The 23,566-nt window shown below is 39.7% G+C and overlaps 1 protein-coding gene across 4 annotated transcripts in view; it reads left to right on the forward strand.

Annotated features, from left to right (window-relative positions):
* Window positions 1–23,566, forward strand: part of gbf1 (golgi brefeldin A resistant guanine nucleotide exchange factor 1) — a 58,614-nt gene continuing 35,048 nt past the window's right edge. For all 4 annotated transcript variants that reach the window (XM_076975197.1, XM_076975198.1, XM_076975199.1 and 1 more), the window contains exons 1-3: window positions 1–276; window positions 1,464–1,566; window positions 2,244–2,310. In XM_076975197.1, the coding sequence (XP_076831312.1) occupies window positions 1,471–1,566; window positions 2,244–2,310 (163 nt within the window). In that variant the 5' untranslated portion in view covers window positions 1–276; window positions 1,464–1,470. The remainder of the gene's footprint in view (window positions 277–1,463; window positions 1,567–2,243; window positions 2,311–23,566) is intronic.

A 23,566-nucleotide genomic window follows, 5' to 3' on the forward strand; every position in this document is an offset into this window, starting at 1 on the left:
TTGCACTCCAGTCTTTTCCACGTCAGTTAGTTTACTTGTGCAGCACGCCAACCCGGCCTAAGATCACTGACAGCCCACCGCAACTCAAGGAAATCTGGGACATGACGTGAAATTTAAAGTGCAACACTTTTTTTTCTCTCTTACTGTCATTTCTTTTATGCGCGCCGAGACACAATAAAACAACCATTCGCACCAGGGGCCTTGCCAGTCTGTTAGCCTGCTAGCTAGTTAGCCAGCCAAGGTGTCGGACGCCATCTTGGTCCCGCAGCTGTGCAGGTAAAAGTGTTCCTCGCACTTCTCGACACTTCTGCGCGTTTCATGTTCAAAATCAGTACGTGTCACTTTTGCTGCTTCGATTTCAGTAAAGTTACTCGACTGACCCAGCTGGATGCTAGCTGGGGTGAAGCCTCTGAAGTTGGCTATTGACAGCGGCCACACGTATATACTGTTAGCATTAGCATTAGCCGGTTAGCATTAGCATTAGCCTGTTAGCGTTAGCATTAGTCGGTTAGCATTGTTGTCAAATTGGTGAATTAACACAACTACAGAGGCAGTGTGCTCCACGAAGATGAATAATTGATGTGTTTAGATAAGGTCTCGCTTGTATTCGTCAGCTGTCAAACTGGGCCTGTTCTGCTAAAGCCCAGCGGTGTGCTGTTGAGGCTAGCATGGCTGGCTAGCTGGCTAAGACATTATAAATGAGGTGTACACGTCTGCAGTGTTGGGACGAACAGTGACACACCAAACGGACTCCTACACCTGTCGGGACCTACAGGTTTATTAATAAGACTTTATGGTGATAAGTTACATGGGGAGATGTGGCCATCTGTGTTGTCGGTGGTTAATTTAGCAAAGCACTGACCTTATTCTGATGGCCTGCAACATAATCTGTTTTGGCCAGCGTCTTGTTTCATGACTGTGTGATTCGTGACTGTGTGGTTCGTGTCTGAAGTCATTGTATGTCAGCTGGGATGGAGGAGAACAGTGTTTACTCAGCACACTCCTTTTCTTCCATACTGATGATTTAAATGTTTTTTTTTGTTAGATCAGGTTCATTATATAAACACTGAAACTAAACTACTAAACTACACACACCAAATTTACAGGATTTACAAGGTTAACAATACTATGGGTCCAAATCCCTAATGAGCAAGCAAAAGGCGACAGTGGCAAGGAAAAACTCCCTAGATGGTGGGGAATAGGAAGAAACCTTGGGAGAACCAAGACTCAAAAGGGAACCCATCCTCCATTGGGCGGCCCGTTAACACACAAATTACACAAAAACAAATTATACAGACGAATACACAAGTTACAAACAAAGTGCAGTCACTATTGTTTCATAAAGCAGGAGCAACACGATGACTGCTGTCCCTGCTAGGCCTCCTTATTTAACAGTTGTAGTGATGTCACTTTAATGATGCTTACATGAAAATGTCTGTAGCATAACTGCGTTTTGCCTCTAGATTCACAATGGTGGACAAAAACATATACATCGTTCAAGGGGAAATTTCAACAGTTGTTGGTGCTATCAAAAGAAACTCCAGATGGAGTACCCATACACCACTGGTAAGTTTTGATTTGCTTATTTATTTTGTATTATTTATAGAAACTGAGTTGACTTTAAAAGATTGGTATTGTAATTGGTATTATGTCATACCAGCTGACGGGGAGCAGTTTTGGATTTTTGATATTTAGGATTTTCCGCCCAGAAGGCCACACTTCTTTTTCAATTATATCCACTCTCTTTGTATTTTTTTCAGTTTTAAGGAAAAGCTTAGCATAAAGATTCTGATCTATCTCTTCGTGATATTGCTTAACTGTACTGATGGTTGTTATACATCTATATATGATTTTTCTGTTGTAGAAAACCACAGTTAGGTTACCCAAATGTTTTATGTTTATTGGGATAAATTAACTAAAGTTTAAATTAACTAGACTGCCTAAACCATTCCATCACTAGTGATTTTCCATTTTCTTCTAAAAATACTTTTTTTTATTAAGTACTAGCCCCAAATTGGCCCATAGTATTTGGTTTACAATGAAAATTGTGTCTTGATCCTATTGGATAGTAGAGATTTGAGCTCTTGTCTTGATCAAGGCCAGAGATGAGTTTTAGCTTAGCTAGGTAGTTTCAGTGTAAACCCAGATTACATGTCTCTCATACATTTGTATACACTGTATAAGTTGTTAGTTTGTGGGTTCAAGAAGTACTGACAGTATTAAAAATGACTTTGTTCTGTCAGGATGAAGAACAGGATCCACTTCTCAACAGCTTCAGTTACTTGAAGGAGAAACTCAGTAATATTAAAGGTAGGCAATAAAAAAAAAAGCATTTTGAGCATTTTGTTTCTAAAAATGTTCTGTTATTTACTTTAGTAAATTACTTTATTTGCTGGTAACTTGATAGGATTGCTTACTTGCAAGGAATTAGTGACTCTGATTTGAATTTATTGAGAACATGCCTATGTCAGTGACCCACTTGTTAGGTGGTACTGAGTTAAACATATTTAATATTCATGAAGGTGCCCCCATGGCACAACAGTGTAAAAATATATTTAATCAGGTGTGCCATATATCCACTGAGGAAGGGGTTGGCATTTTCAGGTTAGTCAATATTATCTTCTTAGTGTCTGATTGTTGGACTTTTACTCCACCTCATGATTGTTGGAGGTCCCATGGAAACTATATCTGTGTTTGTTCATTTAGTTATCTAAATGCCTCATAATGAACAGGACCGCTAAAGTAAATGTTAGACTGTCTTGTGCAAGTGTTCCTCTATTTAATATAATAAAATTTCTTTCTTACCGTAAGTGCAAGGTTTAGAAAGGGCTTGTTATTGGTTATAAAGGGGAATTTTACTAAAAGGGATACGAAATGGATCTGACTAACATTTTAAGACCTTTTTACTCTGTTGTAGTTTATCAATATTAAATTGAGTCTCAAACTGTGGATAATTGATGGGATGTTTATGGTTTCAAGGGGAGCTTGAAGAATTCAGCTTTATCTTGTGCTGTTTTCAGTATAAATTTGTTTTTTACTGTAATTTTATGCTGCTGTTGTATAAACTACATTTGTGCATCAAAACATTGAGCTTGACAGACCATAAACATATGGGGCTGCCATGTATAGAATGGAATGCAGCACTATAAATATAAATACAGATGTGAATACAGATATACATGTAGAAATACATCATCATTAGAATAATACATGCCCTCAAAATAGTATGGTATTTTTGTATGTATAACATTTTTAACAGACATCATATTGACAGGTTATTACGCATTACATTTTTTTTTTTTGTAATTTCAGCTGATCAGAGTAGATGTAAAAAGTCGGTTTGCTTTCCTGGTTATTTTACGGGAGAAGTAAGCTAACAGAGTTTTGTAGATGCCGCATTAATTTCATTTATTATAATTTCTCCTAATGGTTAGAGGCTTGAAGGCCTAGCGTATGTGCCTTCTCCAGGTTTCGTATAGCTTGTTGCTGTATGTCGTCCAGCTGTGTCTCAGCAGTGTTATGCGATGACTGTGTAAGATAGTGGGAGAACACTTGACTGCCCAGTTCGTTCGCTGTGACCCAACTGACACAGTGGCTGACCTGTCTCTGTTGACCTTAGTCTGTTGACAGTCAGCGAAGAGAAAAAAATAATTTTTCCCTGGTGTTTTTTCAGTTGTGCGTTTGTGAACCTCTGTCCATCACTGGGATTTTGTTGTAGTGATAGAATTTGACTTTATTGATGATGTATGATGCTGAAGCACAAAGAATATACTGCAGTGTGTTTGGACTATTGTACGTGTTAGCCCGGGCTAATTTAACATTTTCAAGTTTCAAGGGGATTTACCAAAAATGGTTGTTAAAAGGTTATAACAGAGGCAAACTACCTAAGTGAATGTTGATGAGAGCACAGTTGTAGAACTGCTTATGAGTTAGCACATGTATTCTGCACCGTGCTCTGTCAAACCAGATTCAATTTTTTTGATTTTCCACACAAATTCCTGTTTTCTCCCAAGGCCACTGACCTGTATAGATAGTTTTATTTTTATTATAGTATTTAGTGTAAACCGACTATGCATCTTGTCTATATGACTATCTTGGGCTCAGTAATCAGCAACTAAAAGTTTCAACAAAGTCCAGGTGTACTAAGCAACCTGTTGGCAGCTCTTCAAAGAGGTGCCTCTCCCTGCCTGTCTATTATTTTGTATATAGAAAGTAATGTTTGATGGAAGTGTCTTTAGAAAAAAGGTTTGGATGCAGGATGTGGTTTAGAAGGGAGAGCGTTTACACTTGTGGATATCTGCTATGCTTCAGTATAACTTCAAGCTGTTTTGTGCCCTGCTCTGAGCATTTTTAACAGAATCTTAAAAGATTAACCATGTGAGGGAAAATGAACAACTCTCAGCTCTGTGGTGTGCTTTTTTATATTAAATTGGTTTTATTTTATTGGTTTAATTTTAAATACATTGCATGACCAATCAAAGACTGCAGATAGTACTGTCCCAATCCGCCCCGAGCATATTCACAGTCAGAGCAGATCAAAATGCATTGGATGTTTTTTTTTTTTTACCTTTTTTAGACTTCAACATCAGCATCTGCGTCATAGAGCCTTGGTCTAGAGCAGAAGCAAGTGAGTAGTAACGATAGAGTTAAAGGGATGGAATGAGTCTCTGGGACGTTGAGAGTGAGCGTAGGAAGTCCCATTACCCCAAGTCCCCCACTGGGTCATCTCTGGGGAGTTCGGTTAGATGGACAGGCACGGCTGTGTCTGGGCCCTGGAAGAAATCTACCACGCTTCATCATCCTGAAACCCAGCAGTTATGATTGCTAGTTCCTTTAGTGACTGGAACGTTATCAGTAATCCTGATATTTCTCTCAGAGTAAGTATAAAGTTGATCTGTAAATAAATAATTTTAATAAAAAAATGGGATACTGCACAATAGCCTATGAACTGTTAGAATGAAAGGTTAGTGTTATGGAAGACTATTGGTTTGGCACTGAATTAGTGGTTCAGTCCTGATAAGATAATGGGGTAAAAGCACCTGTGGCGTTAACTAGCCTTTGGCGTTTATAAAATCTATTACTTTTCTTTAAAAACTTGTAGCTTGTTAAATGCCTGTTGAGATGACCCTTTTGGGTCTTTAGTAAAGTGTGGAGGATCTACAAGATACCAATTCATGTTCTCAGAGCTGACTAAAGTTGACTTCTCTACTTTAAACTCTAAACTTTCCTCACCTCTTTGGTAGTGTAATTTTATTTATTTTTTTGTCATGTTTCACAAACTGATGGTCCATAGCAGCCCAGCTGCCTGCTGAATGAAAGCCTGTTGCATTCACACTAGTTATTTTATCTCCTCCAACACCAAAGGACTCCGCCAAAGGAAATGTGGATTAGCCACAGTGTTTTCCTGACCACTTTCTCCGCCTTAAACGTTCTGTTCTCTTCCCCTTGTACTGGCCCTGTGATTGGCAGGAGCAGGTGGAGCTGGGCGGCAGCACGCAGCTGTAAGTATATCATCTCCAGCTTTGGTTGGGTAAATATAGCAGTGGGACTTGTCAGGTTGGGAGATGGATTGTTCTGGGAAAGGAAATGTTGTCTCTTCTTCCACTTCTGGAACAGGAATGTTTTGTGTATTTCTGAGACAAAGAGTAGCCTGTATAGTCATGGGTTTCGGACATGGCTCCTGTGTTTTCCACCCCAGCTATGTACAGTCAGGGCCAGATTCTTACTTGGTCTTGTTAACAATAAGATGTTGAATACCAGTTTATTTTCTTGGCATACTAGTGGATGCAAGTATACTGACTTTGTGGTGTTAGTCCAGTTGATACAGAGAAGACCCCCTATTTCACCAAATCTCCAAAACAAAGTATATCCTTTCTGCTGTCAAATAAAAAAAAGGTTAAAACTGATGAATCTGCACAATGTAGGCATGCTGGGAATGTGGCTCCCGGTGGCTCTCAATGACTGAAGGGATTTGGTCAAAAATGATCGAGGGCTCAGGTGCTTCTCAGGAAGTAAATTTCTGCATTAGTTAAAGGCAAACACACTTTTTAATGTGATGTTTTTTTAAGGCAAAGTTTCGTGTTTATTTTTCTCTGATTCTTATTTGTGCTTTTATTTTTATCTTCTATGTTTCATGTTTATTAATAATCTCAAATTCATACTTTAGTAGTGGGAATTTTCATATTTTCTGTTGTGGACCTAGCGAGAAGGAGCTATAGATATATAGTTTTGAGTATCCAGATGCTGTAATGTTTAACATTTTTGACTGTCGACAAGGGCAGCCACTCAGGCATGCGTTTGCTAATCCAGGGCTTCTCTGGAAGTACAAACAAGTGTTAAGGTGACAAATGGATGTTGGGGCGGGATTGCAGCGCTGTTTTTCTGGAGGAAGCTCTCTCAATCTGACGTTTGAGAGAAGAGCGCCGCCGGTCAAAGCAGGACTGATCCCGTGCCTACGCTAGCAGACATCCTGGATTTGAGATGTGGACAAAAACAGCGGAATAAGATTCCGAGTCAAGTTGAATAATTTTCTGTGAAAGTGTTGTGCAGCGCAACACGGAGAAGAGCTGTGGAAGAAAGGACATGGAGATGTAGCCCTGTTCTCCTGCGCACATTATTTCGTTCTTGGCTTTTTATGCAGCGGCCAGCCTCAGCCTTAGCCCGTTAAATCTTTAAATCTTACTGCTGTCTCCTCCTCCCCCTTTGCTACAACGAAGGTCAGATTTTTGACACGTTTGCAGAGAAAGATGAAGGGCTAAATCCCCTCATTTCTATTCATACAAATACAGGTTTGAAGACTACATGAGAGCTCCATCTGATTGACAGCTTTCTTTTACCCTTTAGCCCCCCTCAACCCCTCCCCCAAAGCTTCAGGCCATTTCCTGTATTTTAACACTAACAAAATTCAAATGGACTAGAATCACCTAAACCTAATTGACTAGAATCACCTAAACCTCATGACTGTAGTCGGTAGCATGTGCATCACGGTGATGCTTTCATCACTGACTTTTTTACCTTTATAATAATTATCTCTCTATCCCCTGAAAAAGGCCAGTAGATCAGAACACTTGGCTCTCATTTTATCTGAGCCTTTCTTATTCAGAGTGCTGCATGTGCCATTGAGCAACATTTGTGCGTCTCTCTTCCATGTAAGAAAGTTGCCATTACGTTACGTTTTCTTTCAGATACAGTATTAGTCCATGTCTCCTGCTCACATTTTGCTCTTTGCTGTGAATGTGAAGCAAACATAATTAGAGGTTAAATTGGCATATCAGTTATACCTTATTATAAGTAGTCTTAGTATATTGAAAAAGTGACATTTTTCCATTTTGGAAATATATCATTATAAGGACCTTTTTTTTGTAATTAATTAATGTATTATTAAAAATTTTTAAAACCCCTTCTGTCCCCTTGACTAGTGTCAGTGTTTTCGGTTGGCATGTAGCCAACCATGTGTTGTAGACTGTGATCTGAAGTCTCTCTTGGCAGTCTCGCACTCTTTCACTCTTTAGTGGAGCTCAAGGTCAAGTGTGAGCTGTCTTAGGCTCACAGCTGTGCCTTTGTGCCAGTTCTCCAGTGAAGGTTTCACTCAGTACATGGGTGTACCCAGCACTCTGGAGGCCTGTTCTGGTCCTTTGCTATTTGATATCAGCACATATATCTTGTGCAAATGAACAGTAAGAATGCAGCTTGGCAAACACGGAGTAAGAGGAAGAGCCATAACTCAGATCGGTCAACCACATATGCAAATTTGTTTACCCATGGTGGCATTTGCTGGGGAGAAATTCCCTTGTGTGAATCTTTTGAAGATGTTAAAGTTGTGTGTGCTCAATAGTTTAAAATTGAATTCCACGATTCCTGGCTGTACAGTGTGCAGTGCCCATTTGACATGTAAGTAAAGTTTTGCTCAAATGGATTTTTCCAGGAAACTGCTCAAAGCATCATTGTGGCCTTATTAAGCATTTTGGGGAAAGGTTGGATTGAAACTGTGAGGATCTGAAACAGCTTCTTGGCTTTTTAATTACCACAAAGTGACTCATTTGTTCATGTCGTAGCATTATATTTAGCATAAATCAAAATAACAAATAAGAAAATTGTGCATATGTGGTATGTTTATCACATGAACACACATACAGTGAGTTGATAAAATAACCCTAATCTTCTATGCTAATAAGTGACTCTGGGAGCCGTTAAGACAGCTGCATTACTACATATTGAAACAAACTGGTTCATATTTATGTCCAGTAAATAGCCAGAAACCCAATAATGATTTCCTGTACCAGTTCACAAGCCACTTAGTTCAGCATATAAATTGCACACAAAGATTAATGAACAGTCATCATTAGTTTGCTTAAGAAAAAAATATATTAGACACTTAACTAGGGTTGACGGTACAGTCAAAGATGAGAAACACTGAATATCAGTTGGGGGGGGGAGGGGGGGGGGGTTGTAATACCTGACTCATTGCTGATTTATAACCAAACCATTACAAAACAGAATTAAGATATTTTTGTTAGTTTTTTGAAAGCTATAAAGTAAATAGTTTAATGGATAAATATTATGTATTTGAATATTCAGATAGGGTAAAATTTAATCTTACTTTAAATGATTCATTTATATCAACAATTTATTTTAAGTTAAATTTATTCACATCCTTGATGACTGTTTGTTGTATTATCTTGTTCATTAATAAGCAGTGTTGGGATTTGTGTGGCACAACCAACATGTCTCCTGTGGCAAGTGCATTGACATGCATGTAAGACCGTGAGCATTATCATTATCCCCTCTTTGCTAAGATGAGGGCTTAAGGTATTTTTCTGTCAATGTAAATGCTAGTGGGTGGAGATGGAGACCTTGACCTATTAAATAGCAAGAGTTTGACTAGAAGGAATTTACAACTGCTGTCCCCTGAGAAGAGAGACCTTCTTTCCACTGGGCCAAAACAGGAGCCCAGGGTTTCCATTACAGTGAGATTCTCAACTGTTCCATGCAACCCATCAGCTCTTTATCTGGCCTTGTCTACGCTAGAGTGATCCGACATGAAAGTAACTGAACTCTATTGATCCCCCATTGATGAACATGTGTGATTTTCTCTTTATAAAGCATCGATGCATGTCAGTGGGTAGTTAGTGATTTACTGTAAAAGCTTCCACTTAAGAATACCACGTTTGAAACAAACATGGAAGGAGAATATAATTGGAAAACACACCTTGTACAAATTGTGGTGTGTAGCTCATAATGGTGATGTTTCTGAAGACGTTGCTTTCTTAGTTAAGCCTGAGCACTTTGTTAACTTGGCGAGTCGTGGTTCCTTCTGGAAAGTTCATCACCCACGTAGTGTACGCTGGTGTCGCACTAAAGACGAGCTCACCGTGGCCCGTGTGCCGTGGTAGTAAAATGCTCCATCAGTTGCGGTGATGAATGTTCCCTCTCAGCCAGGCAGCCACCCAGCTCTGGTTAGTAGCTGTAAATCTGGCCAGTTAATAAGGCACTAACCGGCGACTGACAGGCGGGGTTTAGGCCCGGTGTGAGGAGGCGATTGCAACTGTTGTCCTGTTTCAGAGCCCCTCAACAATGTGCTGACTGCACGGAGAGGCCCCACGCAACCATTAATCATCCATCGGGACTGGGGATGGCCACTGGGGGAGGAGAGTGTGATGTTGGGGAGGGAATTTTGGGGAATGGTGGGAGGTCTGTATGTGCTGATGGGAATGAAGATCGGGAGAAGAGAAGGTGGAGAGATGGATGCCTGCTGCCAGGTTCAAGCTAATGCGCTTCCCCAATCACAGGCTCTCTAAAAAAATCGCAGAGCTGAAATTGCTAGCTGCGGTGTTTCAGGTTAAAACACTTTTCTTTACTGGAGATAAAACTGTAACTTCATAATCGTATAAAATAATCTATGACTATGGAATTTGACAGGTTTGAAATGTAGTGTTTTTCCAGAATTTTTTGTCCCCTATACATTTTGTTGTAATATGAAGAGTGTGCTTATATCGATGAATACATAAGTTTGTGCATAGCAATTTTTTTCTAAAGCATGCAGTAGTATCTAAGCACAGCTCACTGAGGGAAATTTAGATTTTTATCCCACAACTTAATTTGCGCTCAGAATAATTGAGCTCCTTGTACAGAGAGCATATAAGATGCAAATTTCCTCAAGTTACACTCAGCTTCTGTTGAGGTCTGCTCTAATCCCTCATCAACACGCCAAATGATTTTGAACAAACAAGACTGCTTAATTACTTTCGGATTTCTGAATTAATATCGCCCTCATGTAAACTGAAATTATCCTATCCTATCTTGAATTGAAGTTCAATTAAACAAGAGTCAATAAATATAGGACAACTGTTGGATGTTTTTGAGACATCGAAAGTTAATGCAAACAATAAGTAGACATTGTCTGACTGAGCACACATCAGTTTCATCTGGATCCTTGTCAGTATTACGTGAATCCTTTTTAGTGTCTCCTGAATGTTACTTAAAAAGTCTCTCAGTCTTGAGCCAGTATAGGTCTAACTGGCTAATAAGAATGTCGTCCATTAACATACAAGTGTCTTATTATGCTATACAGTTCTGTTATGCATATTTTCATGAGATGGTCATAAATCCTGGACAGTCTGATCTGAGGAGTGGGTCTGGTTTTGATCTTTGCCTGCAAGCATCTTTCTGTTTTTCTGGAGGTTCATGCTAACACAGCTCCAATCTCTGCGTGATTTTTGAAACACATAGATATTGGCAATTTTTGGATGTGCCAAGTTTTGTCTTTGTGTGTGCAAGGGTGTGGATTAACCAAGTTATGCAGCATCCCAAGTGGCCGCAGGGAATTGTGGTATATGGAGTTCCTTCTGATCAAGAGAGAGTGTGGATGTTGTGAGGCCAGTACAGCCCCAGTCCTGCTGGATTAGTGGTCATCTGGAGTAGAGTCGTGTTGTTTGGGAATGCAACCCAGAGCTAGTGGTTAACTCTCTCTATGGGTAAATACTGGCATGAGGCTGATGGTGAATAAGTTGTATACTTATTCAAATGTTGAAAATGTATGTTTTTTGTTTTATCTCTGTGCGTCTTCCCGCATAATTACTCAGCAATTAAACATTATTGAGTCATTTATATACACATATACATTTTACACACACACACAAAAGGAAACTACGAAGTTATCATGAACTACAAATGCCACATTTAAAGAGTAACAAAACAGCAAAAACAATGTATATGTGTATATTCACACACATTCCTACCATACAGAGAAAAAGACCCCCCCCCCCAAAAAAAAAAAGGTGTATGCTTGACTTCTGTAGGTCTTGGCCTTCAGATCTCAATGCTTTGCCCTTAGGGACTCAGGAAGTGTCTTGAGCTTTTCAAAAAATTTTATTAACGGGTTCCAAATAGCATAGAAGAAAATGTATATGTTTTTGATGCTTTTTTGTCCAATATGTCTTCTGATTATACATATAGTATTAAAATAACTAAGGATAAATAATTTACTTTGGTTATGTCAAAAGCACTTATGCCTATAGCTTGTGTGCTCAAATGTGAATGCCAGAAGTTAGAGATATAAGGGGCAGGGTTACTTTTGACTGTAATATGCACAAAATTTAAGCTCAAGCTTTGTGGCAGTAGCATTTACCATCTGCTTCAGAATGTTTGGACAAAAGAGTCACAGGTAACTGCAACTCATTCTGATTTTGATGGCTACCTAAACATTGTAAATGGCACAGTGTGCTGTATCTGGTCAAGGAGGTAACCGCTGAGAAATCTGACCAGATGAAGCACACAGTGATACTTCTATTTGTCTGTGGACAAATCCTTGATCTAGTGTTACATCAGAGATTCCATGCATTTCTACTGACAGTAAGGAGCTCTATGGTGGAGAAAGGTTGTGTTGAGTGTCCAGAGACCAATCGTGGGCTTAGCCTGGACAGATAGGGAGTGGGAGGTGTTGGAGGGGGGTTTGCAGAAATAAGGGCTAATATTAGTATTGCAGAGGCAGTGCCTTGTGTGACGTTCAGATCTTAAGCCTAGGGCGTCCTAGTGTGAATCCCAGACTGCCTTTATGGACAGGGCTAATAAACCTTCCTCTCCACACGTGCACACACACTGCACACAGCTGCTTGTTATTTCATGCCCCATAAGGGCCCTGTGACCACGAACATTCTAATACACATATCTAATTAGATAGGCACTGCTGTGTGCATTCAAGTCCAACTGTTGGTCTTGGTTCACCACTCTCAACATCTCTTGTGTACACACACACACACACACACACAGATGTAAACTGACAATCTCTTTGGCACATAAAATTGAAACAAAGCTGTTTGTTTCTAGAATATTCTAGAAAAGAGACTGTCAATCACAGTATGCAAATCACATGTTGCTGTTTTTAGGGCTTTGATCTCTACTCTGTTTTCATGGCACAAGCATCAAAACTTGTTGTCCATCTCTTAAAAGCAATTTGTTTTTACTCAATGTTTTGGATGACTGTTCAAAACTGTTAAAATTAATATTAATATGCAAATAAGTTTGCAAACTTTTGTCATTAATAGATTGTAAAATGGGCTAGATTATATCAAGATCTGGAGGGCATTTGTAAACTAAATATCAGTGCAGATGTCTCTTGTAATATATGTTGAAAATTTATGATGAAATGAAAATAGTCTGTTTTATTGTAAAAGAACTGGTGATACGGTAGTTTTGTGTGAGAAGGCACTGATGTTTTCAGTGATTCACGAGATTCAGTGTTTCAGGAGATTCAGTGTTTCAGGAGATTCAGTGTTTCAGGAGATTGGATGTTATTGGCTCTGCGCCCATCACTTTGCTCATTGAACATGTCCAGCTCATTCTCAATTACAGCAGTGAAAGCTTGTGACAGAACAGGCTTGTGTAGACTAAAGCCTTTGAACCCCCTCCCTGCCTCACCTACAGTCAGCACAGAACAGAATTCAGGCAGTAACATTCAAGTGATGGCCAAGTATTAAAAAAGCAGCGGCTATTTTTGGGCAACAGCTGGGTTTGAAGCGGAGCGCCATTGTAAAGGTGACGAGGGTTAGAAACCTCTTGTTGGCGTCAGGGTTATGGAGGAGGAACAGGCGCTCTCCGATGATTAAACAACTGCCAGCCATTCAGGGAGCGCATAAATATTCAGTGGAGAGAGGTTACATGTGAAGCTTGTCCTTTAAACCTGTCGAGTTCTTCTTAAATAGAATGGGATCAGTGGCTGCCCATTACAAATTTTGACAAAAGCCAGTACGCTGACAGGGATGGGAGACCGACTGAGAGGTGTGGCCCCCACAGCAGATGAAGGGACATGCTAACAACGTAGGACAACAAGGAGGCGATGATTGCTCTGAAAGCAAAATAGACCCGCCAGTATCTGGCCACTCCAGTCCCCCCCCCCCTCCCTCAACTGCTGCTCACACCTTTTTTGGGTTATCAAGGTGCCAATGTAATGGGGGCAGTCATGGCCTGGTGGTAGGGACCTGGTCTTGTGACTGGAGGGTCGTGGGTTCAATTCCCAGACCTGAGGTCATGACTGGCACCTAACCCCAATTGCTCCCCAGGCACCGGGCTAGGGCTGCCCACCGCTCTGGGCACGTGTGATCCACAGCCCCCTAGTAAGCACTAGTGTGTGTGTGTGTGTGTGTTCTGACTGCACAGATGGATTAAAAGCGGAGGACAAATTTTGATTGGGGTGTAAAAATCACAATTGACAAAATGTGGCACATTACATTTAAGCTGGGTAATTCAGTGGCAGCTGCCACAGGGGTGCGATTTTATTTTATGCTGTTTGAAGATGATGATAAAACGTTTTGTCGTGTTGATTATTCTCCTAGGAAGTGCTGGTTATGCTCGTTAATACCCGCATCACTCAGCTAATTGCATTGTTTTGCTTTAGTTTTGAATATGGGTTGAAGTAATGCAGTAATGTGTTCTTGTGTTGGGACAGATTTACAGCTGTGCTCTGCCTTCCCCACTGAGCAGAACCAGAAGACACGTAAACTCCCGCCATAAAGTTATGCACATAAGCCTGTGTTGGTTTAAACCTCTAAAAAGTCCTGCTAAACTGGCAGTGGTGGCAATAGTTTCAAGTGATGAAATACTGACCTTAAATTTATGACATTACTGAATACCAGTGTGCCTTGCTTTGTAAGGGGCGGATAATGAGGTCATATAGATTGAAGCTGTGAGCCAGATTCCTCTAGTATTGTTTGGTCAAGTATAGATCAAGTTAATCCATGGCTCAAATACAGACGACTCCTTGCTTGAGCAGAGCAGCCTGTAGGTCTCATCTTAACATAGCAATGCAACACCCTGTGCAGACGCCCTATTTGTTATTATTGTTATTATTATAAAGTGAATGGTTGGAGAGCATAAAGGGTGAACATGATTTTTATCTTGCATGATCTTAAGTTTCTTGTAGTATTTTCGCAGTTTGACTTCCAAATGCTAACTAGGTTCTTTAAAAATACATGTAGAGCTTATGCTCAAGCTGTGATTTTTTTTTTTTGGGGGGGGGGGATTTTCAGATTTTTTCAGGCCATAGTCCTGACCCTGACCTTAATCCTGCCTTTCATGGATGCTTCATAAATGAGTCTACCTTTCATTTAAATATCCAACTGCCTTACCTGCTTTTATGAACTCCAACCTTTTCATGTATTTATTGTAATAATCCTTCATCATGTTCAGTATTCAAAACTGTAAAATTTATTTTCTGTCATCATTGATCATTGGACTGTAATATCTAATGATCTCAGATTGATATTTATAGAACTTTTAGGCCTGTGTTTCATTTGGCATGTGCTTCATTTACCAAATGAAGAGATTTCTCCTGTGCACTGAATGTTTCTTTGACAGTTTTTTAAAAATAGGTTGCACATAGGTTAAAAGTCAGTGATTTAGGTATTTTTATGTTTTATAGCTTTGTTTTCTCAGGTTCAAATCTATTTTAGTTATATGTTGTACGTTTATCAGTCATATTTCTTACTGTGGTTCTTTCCATAACATACCAAGCTTTCTACCATGTTCTCTATGATGGTTATGAACTGGGAGACATGCGTATTTGCTCTGAGCAGCACTGTTATGCTACTAGCCATCTCTCTTTGATTCACATTTTCTTTTAAGGTGATAAAAGAGAGAACTAAATGTTTCTCCTGTTTATTGGACATGACATGAGCAGTGGCGCAGATGGGTGGCGAGGCCCGCTGTTTCCATAGCTAAATATACATCCCTGACAGCTTCATAATAGCTTCCAGGAAGTTCAGTTGAAAATAAAAACAAAGCAACATTTCTAGTTGGTTGGTTCTGAAAAGGCGTTTCTCCTTGCTGAATGGGGAAAAATGTGGACTTCAGCATTCCATAGCAGTGATGGCAGTGGGATCGGACGGACGCGGTGTTGCGTGTGCAGGGCGAGAAGGGAGAGATGCAGCAGACTGCAAAAAAACTGATTTATGTGAAGGTATTTTGGTATAGGAAACAAAAGCAACATAAACAAATGATAGGGATTTTTTTTCAACAGAAAGAAAAAAAAAGTGTATTAAAATATTCCAGAAAAATGTTCAGAAGGCATTATATGCGCTGCAGTATTTAGAATCTCTGAGGTTTGCTAATAAATTGTACCAGTGGAAAATCCATGTGAAAAGGATATGAAGACGATGATTATTGTGTAAATAAACTTGTTAAGCAGTTGGCTAAAATTAAATGCAATTAGCTTGCATATTAAAATATGATTTTGTTACAGTGGCATACCCAGGCAACTACGTTTTGTGTTGGCTTTGTTTTATTGTATAATACCAGTGTTTATTGTTTTTAAGCTGTTTTGTAATTGTTTTTTAAAAAAACCACAGTTGGCCAGTGTTTCTGTAAGTACTGACAGTGAGCCAAATTCATAAAAACTAATGCCAGATTTAGTGTGACATTAAGAGCAAATGTTGTCACGGTAACACATTTCCTCATTCATAAATGTGGATTACCGGCATATTTTACCGTTTGCGTGATTTTTGTTGCTACTGCATTTTTGTCCTCATTTGCGTAGGTCATTAACTAATAAATAGTACATCGCTCTGGAAACAATATAACCTGAACGTCTCAACTCCGGATGCTGTATTTCTCAGTATGAAGTTGGTCTGGATTGGACGAATTTTTCTGTAACTTTTTTTTAAGTCACTGAGCGACATTTTTGGTTTGGAGGAGCATGATGACAAACGTTGTACCTGCAGTAGTTAGAGTACATTAAGAGTACAAGAACTTTTGCTGTGACACACGACATAAGTCATGTTTCAGAAAATCTGCCATTTATAATAGACCGTTCACATACATTATATAGACCTGAGGGGTTTATTAGGGGGTGGGAGGCCGTGTTTGTCTGCTGCCAGCAAGACGAAGACCTGTTTTAGTCATTAAAGCACAACATAGCAGCAGCAGCTACAGGCTACATCTAATAAGTAGGCACTATGCACTCATTGGTAGTATGGTAGTATGTACTAGATCCAGATGAGTGTAGAGTGTTTTGGACACACTGTTGTTACTTTCTGCATGCCCTACATGACCTTTGAACTTCATGATGCAAACATTTATGTGCTGAGATGAATTAAAGCATTTTGAGATCATGTACTGCAATGTATTTTGAAATAAACAATTCCATGTAGACAATGATGTTACACAGCATTTAGATATTATTTGAATTCATTAAAAGGGAAAACCACTGATGCAGTATTATATGTAATATTATATAAATTAGTTTCTATAGAAGTTAGTTTAGTACAGTTAGGTAGGTAGCTAGCTAGCTAACAGCTATTCATACTAGGGGTGGGTATCACCACTGATTTCCCATTTCGATTCACAAGGTTTCGATTTGATTTTCGATTGGATCTGATTCAATATCGATTTTTGTAGGGACATTTCAGTTACAATAAAAAGTGTAGTTTGAATGTGAAATGTTGTAATGATACAAGGAACACTCAAACTTTATTAAAATGTATTAAGATATTAGTGTTTATACTGTGAACAACAGTTACAATCTTTTTATAATATCAATTAATGCACACTCTTCCACATAGCTCCTTTACCAGAAAAGGCATTGAAAGTGGATTTGAACAGCCTTTTAAAGTGCAAATTAAGTTTTTTTTTTTTAAATATGTAACAAAAACATTTATGAACATAGTTCTGAATATTGTAAACATTAAGGTTCAAAAACTAAGATTTATTCATGACTGCTTTCTGACATCTTGGAGATTGTCAAATTTTTCTGCAAGAAAAGGAGCTGATCAACATGGTGAGGAGTGAGACAGCTCCTTTGTGCAGTAACAATATTGCCAGCTGTTGAGAAAACTTCACAGCTTTATACTTGACGCGTCGCGACCGGTGTGAGGGCCCGCGCTGAAAACGACGTAATCGCGGTGGCTCCACCCGTGCGCTGTCGCTTCACCTCTCGATTTTTGTAACTTGGCGCGCGCCGCGCTTCAGCGCAATGAACAAAGTCATGTTTGCACGGTTCATACACCTTTAAAAGGTGGAATTCAAGCACTTCGGTTATTTTTTTGGCACGGGGAGAACTTAGTTTAATCGCAAATGCCTTCTCTAGTGGAGTTTGTTTGGGTTTTTTGAATATCAGGATGGTGTCGTGTTAAATGATTTCTCAGATTTGTGGTATTCCCACAATATTTCACCTCCATGTTGCACAGTTTACACACGGCTGTGCTTTTATCCAACTCTTCCCTACCATCATGGTTTCTGAATCCAAAATGTAACCATACATCTGCAGGGTTGCCAACTTTTCAAGATCGCTTGGAGTGAAATTTGAACCTGGAGGGGGTGGCGGTGTAAAATGGTCACAAATTAAGTATTATATCGCAATCGATCGCTCGCCAGCGGTTGGCGCCAGAGCGAGCTAGTAACTCATTGAATCATAGATGTGGATCAGAGGTACATTTTTTTTACTCTTGCTGCAGCCATGCTTAACTGATCACTCCAGTCAAGTGGTGGTGCTCGAGAAAAAAAAGGATGATCTCGCGAGATAAAACGCGAGACGTTAAAACGCGGGGAAAATGAGCTAATTCTAAAGATCGATCTCAGGTTTCATAAATCGATATCGAATCATTTAAATGAAGATTGATTTGAATCGAATGATCGGTTTTTTTTAAAACACACCCCTAATTCATACAGTGTTAGGTCATGCTAACCAGATAATCAAATTCAATATTTCTGTAAATTTTCTGTAGTGTTGGACACATGAAGAAAAATCAATGTGTTGCAGAATAAATTAAGAATAATCAGCACACAAATCATTCATTATACATATTTATACTTAGGAAACCCCCCCCCCCCCCTCCCCCATTGGTGACATCGGTCTTTTTGTATTGCTTTGTTTGGCTTCAGAAACCTCACAGACCTCCCAACACATTGAAATCATCATATTGACCACACATTTTCACTCAGCATAGTATTCAATGCAAATGACTAAGATTTCACATTAATCATTCTTGATGTGTTACCATCTTGCTCACGATAGAAGTATGTGATTTTGTATGTAGTTACGGTTATTTTTCTGACAATCTCTAGACTTTTTTGGACCAATCAGAAGTACCAGGGCTAAAGCTCACCATTAGCTTGCTTGATAAAACGTTAGATAGCCTCACTCCTACCTACCAATAACAATATAGTGGTTTAGTGCAGCAAAAAGAGGACTGCTAAAATATGTTGGTGCTGAGTGATAAAGAAATCGTTGTCTGCATTACTTACTGTATCCACCACACCACAGACAAACTGGCTTTCAAGTAATATTTTCTGTGGCACCTTAAATGGTTGAACAGAAAAACAAGAATGATTTAAGGTGGAATGGAAATTTGGAAATGGAACTGGAACTGGAAATGTCATTGTGTAAGAGTAAGGAGTTGTGTTCATGTCTTACATTATCTTGAACCTGTGTAGTGTGGAAAATGTAATTAAACAGAATGGAAAATGGCCAAATTCCTTTATGCACCAGATTTTGTATACTATTCGGTTATTGATATTATTATTACACATTTGAGCCAAATGTGAAAAACTGATCATCGTCCTGTCCTCTCCAATACGGACATCTTTTAGCCGACTGTATTTAAACCTCTATGTTCGATTTTGACTGTCCTAAAATGAGTTGTTCAGAATTTTCAGGCTGTTAAGTCTTTGGTGAACACTGGCAGTTAGTAAAAGTATGTTAAAAGTACTGGTATGTATGTTAGTAAAAGTATGTCTTGGCAGGAATCTTGGAGAAAAAAACCCCCATAAAATTCTTCAAAACAAGTAGCACTGCTAGACCTTCATTTGTACAAGACATTCTCATGTGAAAGTTCAGCATCAATGTTTACAAACACATATCTGGCCATAGCAGTCTAAGAAGAATTTTGTCATGAATTCATAAAGATAATGCACTTCCTGGCCCAGGGCCCATGTGCTCAGCTGTCCCACATTACCACACAGTACGGTAGAAGAGCCACTTAGCGCAGCGTGGTTTAAAATTACCGCACTGCTGGCAAACGGCCGCAGTCTTCTGCTCTTCCACCACTTCTGTAAATTGTGTTTGTATTTCTTTTTTGCCTCTCCGGTTTTGGGTAAATTATGTGCTGAGAGATGTTTTATGACAAACAGCAAACCCCAGGGAAGTGCACTTCAGACTTCACTCCAAAGGAGCGCTAGGGGACGAGAATTCGGCTGGAGTACCTCAGCTATTCTCTTCAGACCCTCACGGGCGGTTGAGGTCAGACCTGTCTAAGGCAGTCAGTGTTTTTTTATTATTGTTTTCCCCTTCTCTGTTCAATTGGAACGTATTTATGTTGAGAAGATGAACATGGCCACCATCAGTCTCTTCATCAACTCTCCTCCCCTGTGTGATCGCTGCGCTGGTTACAGTATTGCAGACATGCAGGACCTCAGGGGAGTAATTTATGACAGTTGTCGCCTTGGTCTGCTAAGCCGCGCAGGGCATCGCCCGCCACTCTCAGAGTAGCATTTCAGCGCCCCACTGGGGGTAAACCCGATAGGCTTTAGTGTTTACCCACTACGGAGACCCTGTGGCATCAGTGAACAGAAATGTTGTCTCTGGTTCTGTGTTGTCCAGAGTCATCAGCTGTTGCCATGGAGAGCAAGACTGACATCTTGAACACTTTTGTCTTGGATGCAGTATCGCCATGAGAATTGTGTTGCAAACTTGCCAAGGCTTTTTGCAGTAATAGTTAGGCTTTCAGAAGAAACAATTCTATATATCTTTTATAGTTTTTCAATTGTAAGTGAAAATGTATTTGTCACTACTGTGAATAAATTGAGCTTTATGAGAAATATGGCATTGTTCAGTAAGAGGACAATTGTCCTTGTCATTTAAGGTAAATTTTGTAAAATTAGATTCTGTATTTTTGTATACTAGTATTAAAGATTCAGGTTCACAGATTGTGCGATCAGAGGCAATTATATGAATTAGTCATGAAACACACCGGTGTAGGAGAGTCTGAGCTGATTAATACCAATTATGATAGTTGCAAATCTTTCATGTTCACAGCAGGTTTAAGGTTTATGGTGCAATTTAAGTTTGAAACCCCTTTAGTAACTAAATGTTAACATCTCAAACCTTCTTTAATCTCCCACCTAGCAAATGGAAGCTCACAGAGCTGATCACTGCAAGCCCTCCAGAGCTTTTCATTAACGCTCTTTTGCTCTGTTTGGCTTTTTATCTGTTGGCTTTCCAGTCCTCTACCCCATCACACTGCCACTGCAAACTGAAACGGCTCAGATTAAGATTAATCCTCCTTAATGCGGCAGCTCATAACACAGTCATTAGGTGACTTGAGACTAATCCGGCCCACCTAACGGCTGTGCTTTATAAAACACACGTATAGGATTTGCTGTCTATGCTGGGAGACTAAGAAGCACATCTTTGTGTACGTGTGGGCAAGTAAGACTGTTGAGACTGATCAAGGCAGTGGGCTGTGTAAGGCATTTACAGAAAATTAGGCACTCAGAAAATATATTGTTTATTTATTTGTTATTGAATACATTTGGTAGCTTTTTCTCTCTTCTACACTCTGATCAAATGCATTTCACACACCAGTAGAGAAACAGTAGCAATATCTTGATTGTTCTTTCCCTGTTAAGAACTTACAACTTATAACACTGCAGGCAGACTTCATGAATAAGCTCACTTAGGAAAGGGCTGTACTAGAGGTTCAGTTTAGGGTTGTCAGATAATACGTACTGGCAGGTAGGACTGACACGATTCCTCAAGAAGCTCGAGTAACTCGATTACTGAAAAGCACTGATCCAGATTCTTTGCATCGAAGCTTTGTTTAATTTATACTAAATATATGCCCTACTGTGTCTTTGGTTAAAGACAAAAAAGTGAAGTAATACTATGTTACATCATAATTACTGTAAGAAGTCAAAAGTTACTTTTAAAGAATACTTTTGAGTATTTTCTTGAATATTAGCAACTAATGCTGGGAATACGCTTCTGCAATCCAGTATCTTCATAGCAGTAAGGTGCTTGGGTTTGTCCCTGTAGACACGGGAGAGGTGCACGGTGCATGTAGCAGAGACGCTAGCTGGCAGAGGCGCTAGCCAGCTAGTTCGTTAGCCACGTGAGATTAGCTGAATTTTGCTTGAGCAATTTCTCATCATGTTTATTGGCAGAGATATCGAATTTGATGTTTTTGGATCTATGCATTAGGCTTTATAGTAATTACACATAGTAAGTGGAATGTTACATTACATACAATTTATATTTTGAAGGAATAAATAAATTGAGTGAACAAATGTACTGTTAGGGAATCACCTTTTATGCACTGGGGAAGTAATAAACTGTTCTGTGGTCTGAGAAATCTAGCTAGCTGCTATTTTCACACAGATTGAGGCCCACTGAGGTTTGAGTAGCAAATGGTTTATATTTTTAATGAGTATAAACCAAACTTATTTTGTGTTTGCCTTTCATATAATCAGTGTACTGTTGATCATTGTGATTAATAACCACTTAGCTTCGCTAGACCAGCGTTGATTCTTTAATTCACAAACGGCTTTTCTGCTCATATCTTGAAATACATGTGAAAAGCAAAATGAGTATCTATGGGTACTATGAAACTACTGTGAAATGTGTGAAAGCAATTTTAAGATGGCCATCATATTTAGTATGTTTACAATTGCTCTTTATTAAAACAGAAATATTTCTTATCTGATTAATCAGTTGAATCCCAGGGATATTAACACCTGAAGCTTTTAATTGAGCAAGATATGATAATGTATTCGTACAGGGATTGACATAAAAGTAGTCAAATGGGAAGCTGAAATGACATGCTGTTAAAAAACATTGTTTCCGATAACTTGGGATGATATCAGATTGCCCTGTTAGCAACCATTTGTTTAACTTCTAAAAATAAATAACATGTAGTATGCTTTTATAGTTGGTATAGTCCCTTTTTTAAATGGTTAAACAGCCCAAATTGTATAAATTAAACGGTTATACCCTTTACCTTAAGCATGCATTCTCTGTATTATCATGTAAACTAGGAGTTGTGGATTGTGGATGTATTGTGTTTGACGAGGACCAAGAAGATATTATAGTTCATTTAAATGAATACGGGGACAGTAAAACATTGAAAGCAGGAAGTCTATCATTAGGATGTAGGTTTCAGTATAATACATCCAGAGAATTGTAGTTTGAAGCAGAAATCCCCCCCCCCCCCCACCCCCCAACACTCGCATGCATGTACGCACACTCACTCTTTGTCTCGCCACCATCTCTTTGTGTTGTCCAGACTCAAACAGCAGTGTAATTCTAGGCAGGGCTTGTTTTAGTATGCGCCACAGTGTCTGTGGGTATTGTGTCTTACTAACACAGTAGCTGAGGCCTGTTGTCCAAATCTGCAGTGCATGGTTGCAGGATTCTCTCATACCCCATGGGAGTGGCATTAGTGGAGAGTTGAAGGAATGCAGCAGGTGAAACAAATAAGACCCAGATTTTTTTTCTTCTTCTCTCTCTCTCTCTCTCTCTCTCTCTCTCTCTCTCTCTCTCTCTCTCACTCGCACGCTCTCTCTCTGTCTGTCTGTCTGTCTCTCTGTCCCCCCCCCCCTTCCAATTCTTTCCGTGCAGTTGTGGATGGCGGTAGTCATGAGGAGGGGTGTGAAATGTGCTCCGAGCCAGAGCATGTGTGGTGATTTATCCTGTGGTGCTGACCACTCTCCCAGGCTTAACCCCTTATTGTGTCCCTGGTCCCCGTCCTGGCCGTCCTCTAAACCACACCCCCTCCCCTGCACACTGCCCGTCAAGACGCATCCAGGATCTGCCAAGGGTGCCCACTCCACAGATGTGATGGAAAATGTTGCGTCTTGCTTTCATTCTTTGCTTCCTCCCTAAATAGAGGTGCCAGTGTGAGTCCACCTTTAGCGAAGGGCGTGTTACATTGGTGTATGCACTACACATGGAAATCAAACGGGGTTGAGTTGGATTGGATCGCGGCATTCTGACAAGAAATGAGTTGTGCAGCAGGACGGAGGAGGATCACACGGACCTTCTCCCACGAGGCTAAATGACTCCACCCGCTATGTTACCATTTGA

The sequence above is a fragment of the Brachyhypopomus gauderio genome, chromosome 15, assembly GCF_052324685.1.
Source record: "Brachyhypopomus gauderio isolate BG-103 chromosome 15, BGAUD_0.2, whole genome shotgun sequence".
Taxonomy (NCBI): Eukaryota; Metazoa; Chordata; class Actinopteri; order Gymnotiformes; family Hypopomidae; genus Brachyhypopomus; species Brachyhypopomus gauderio.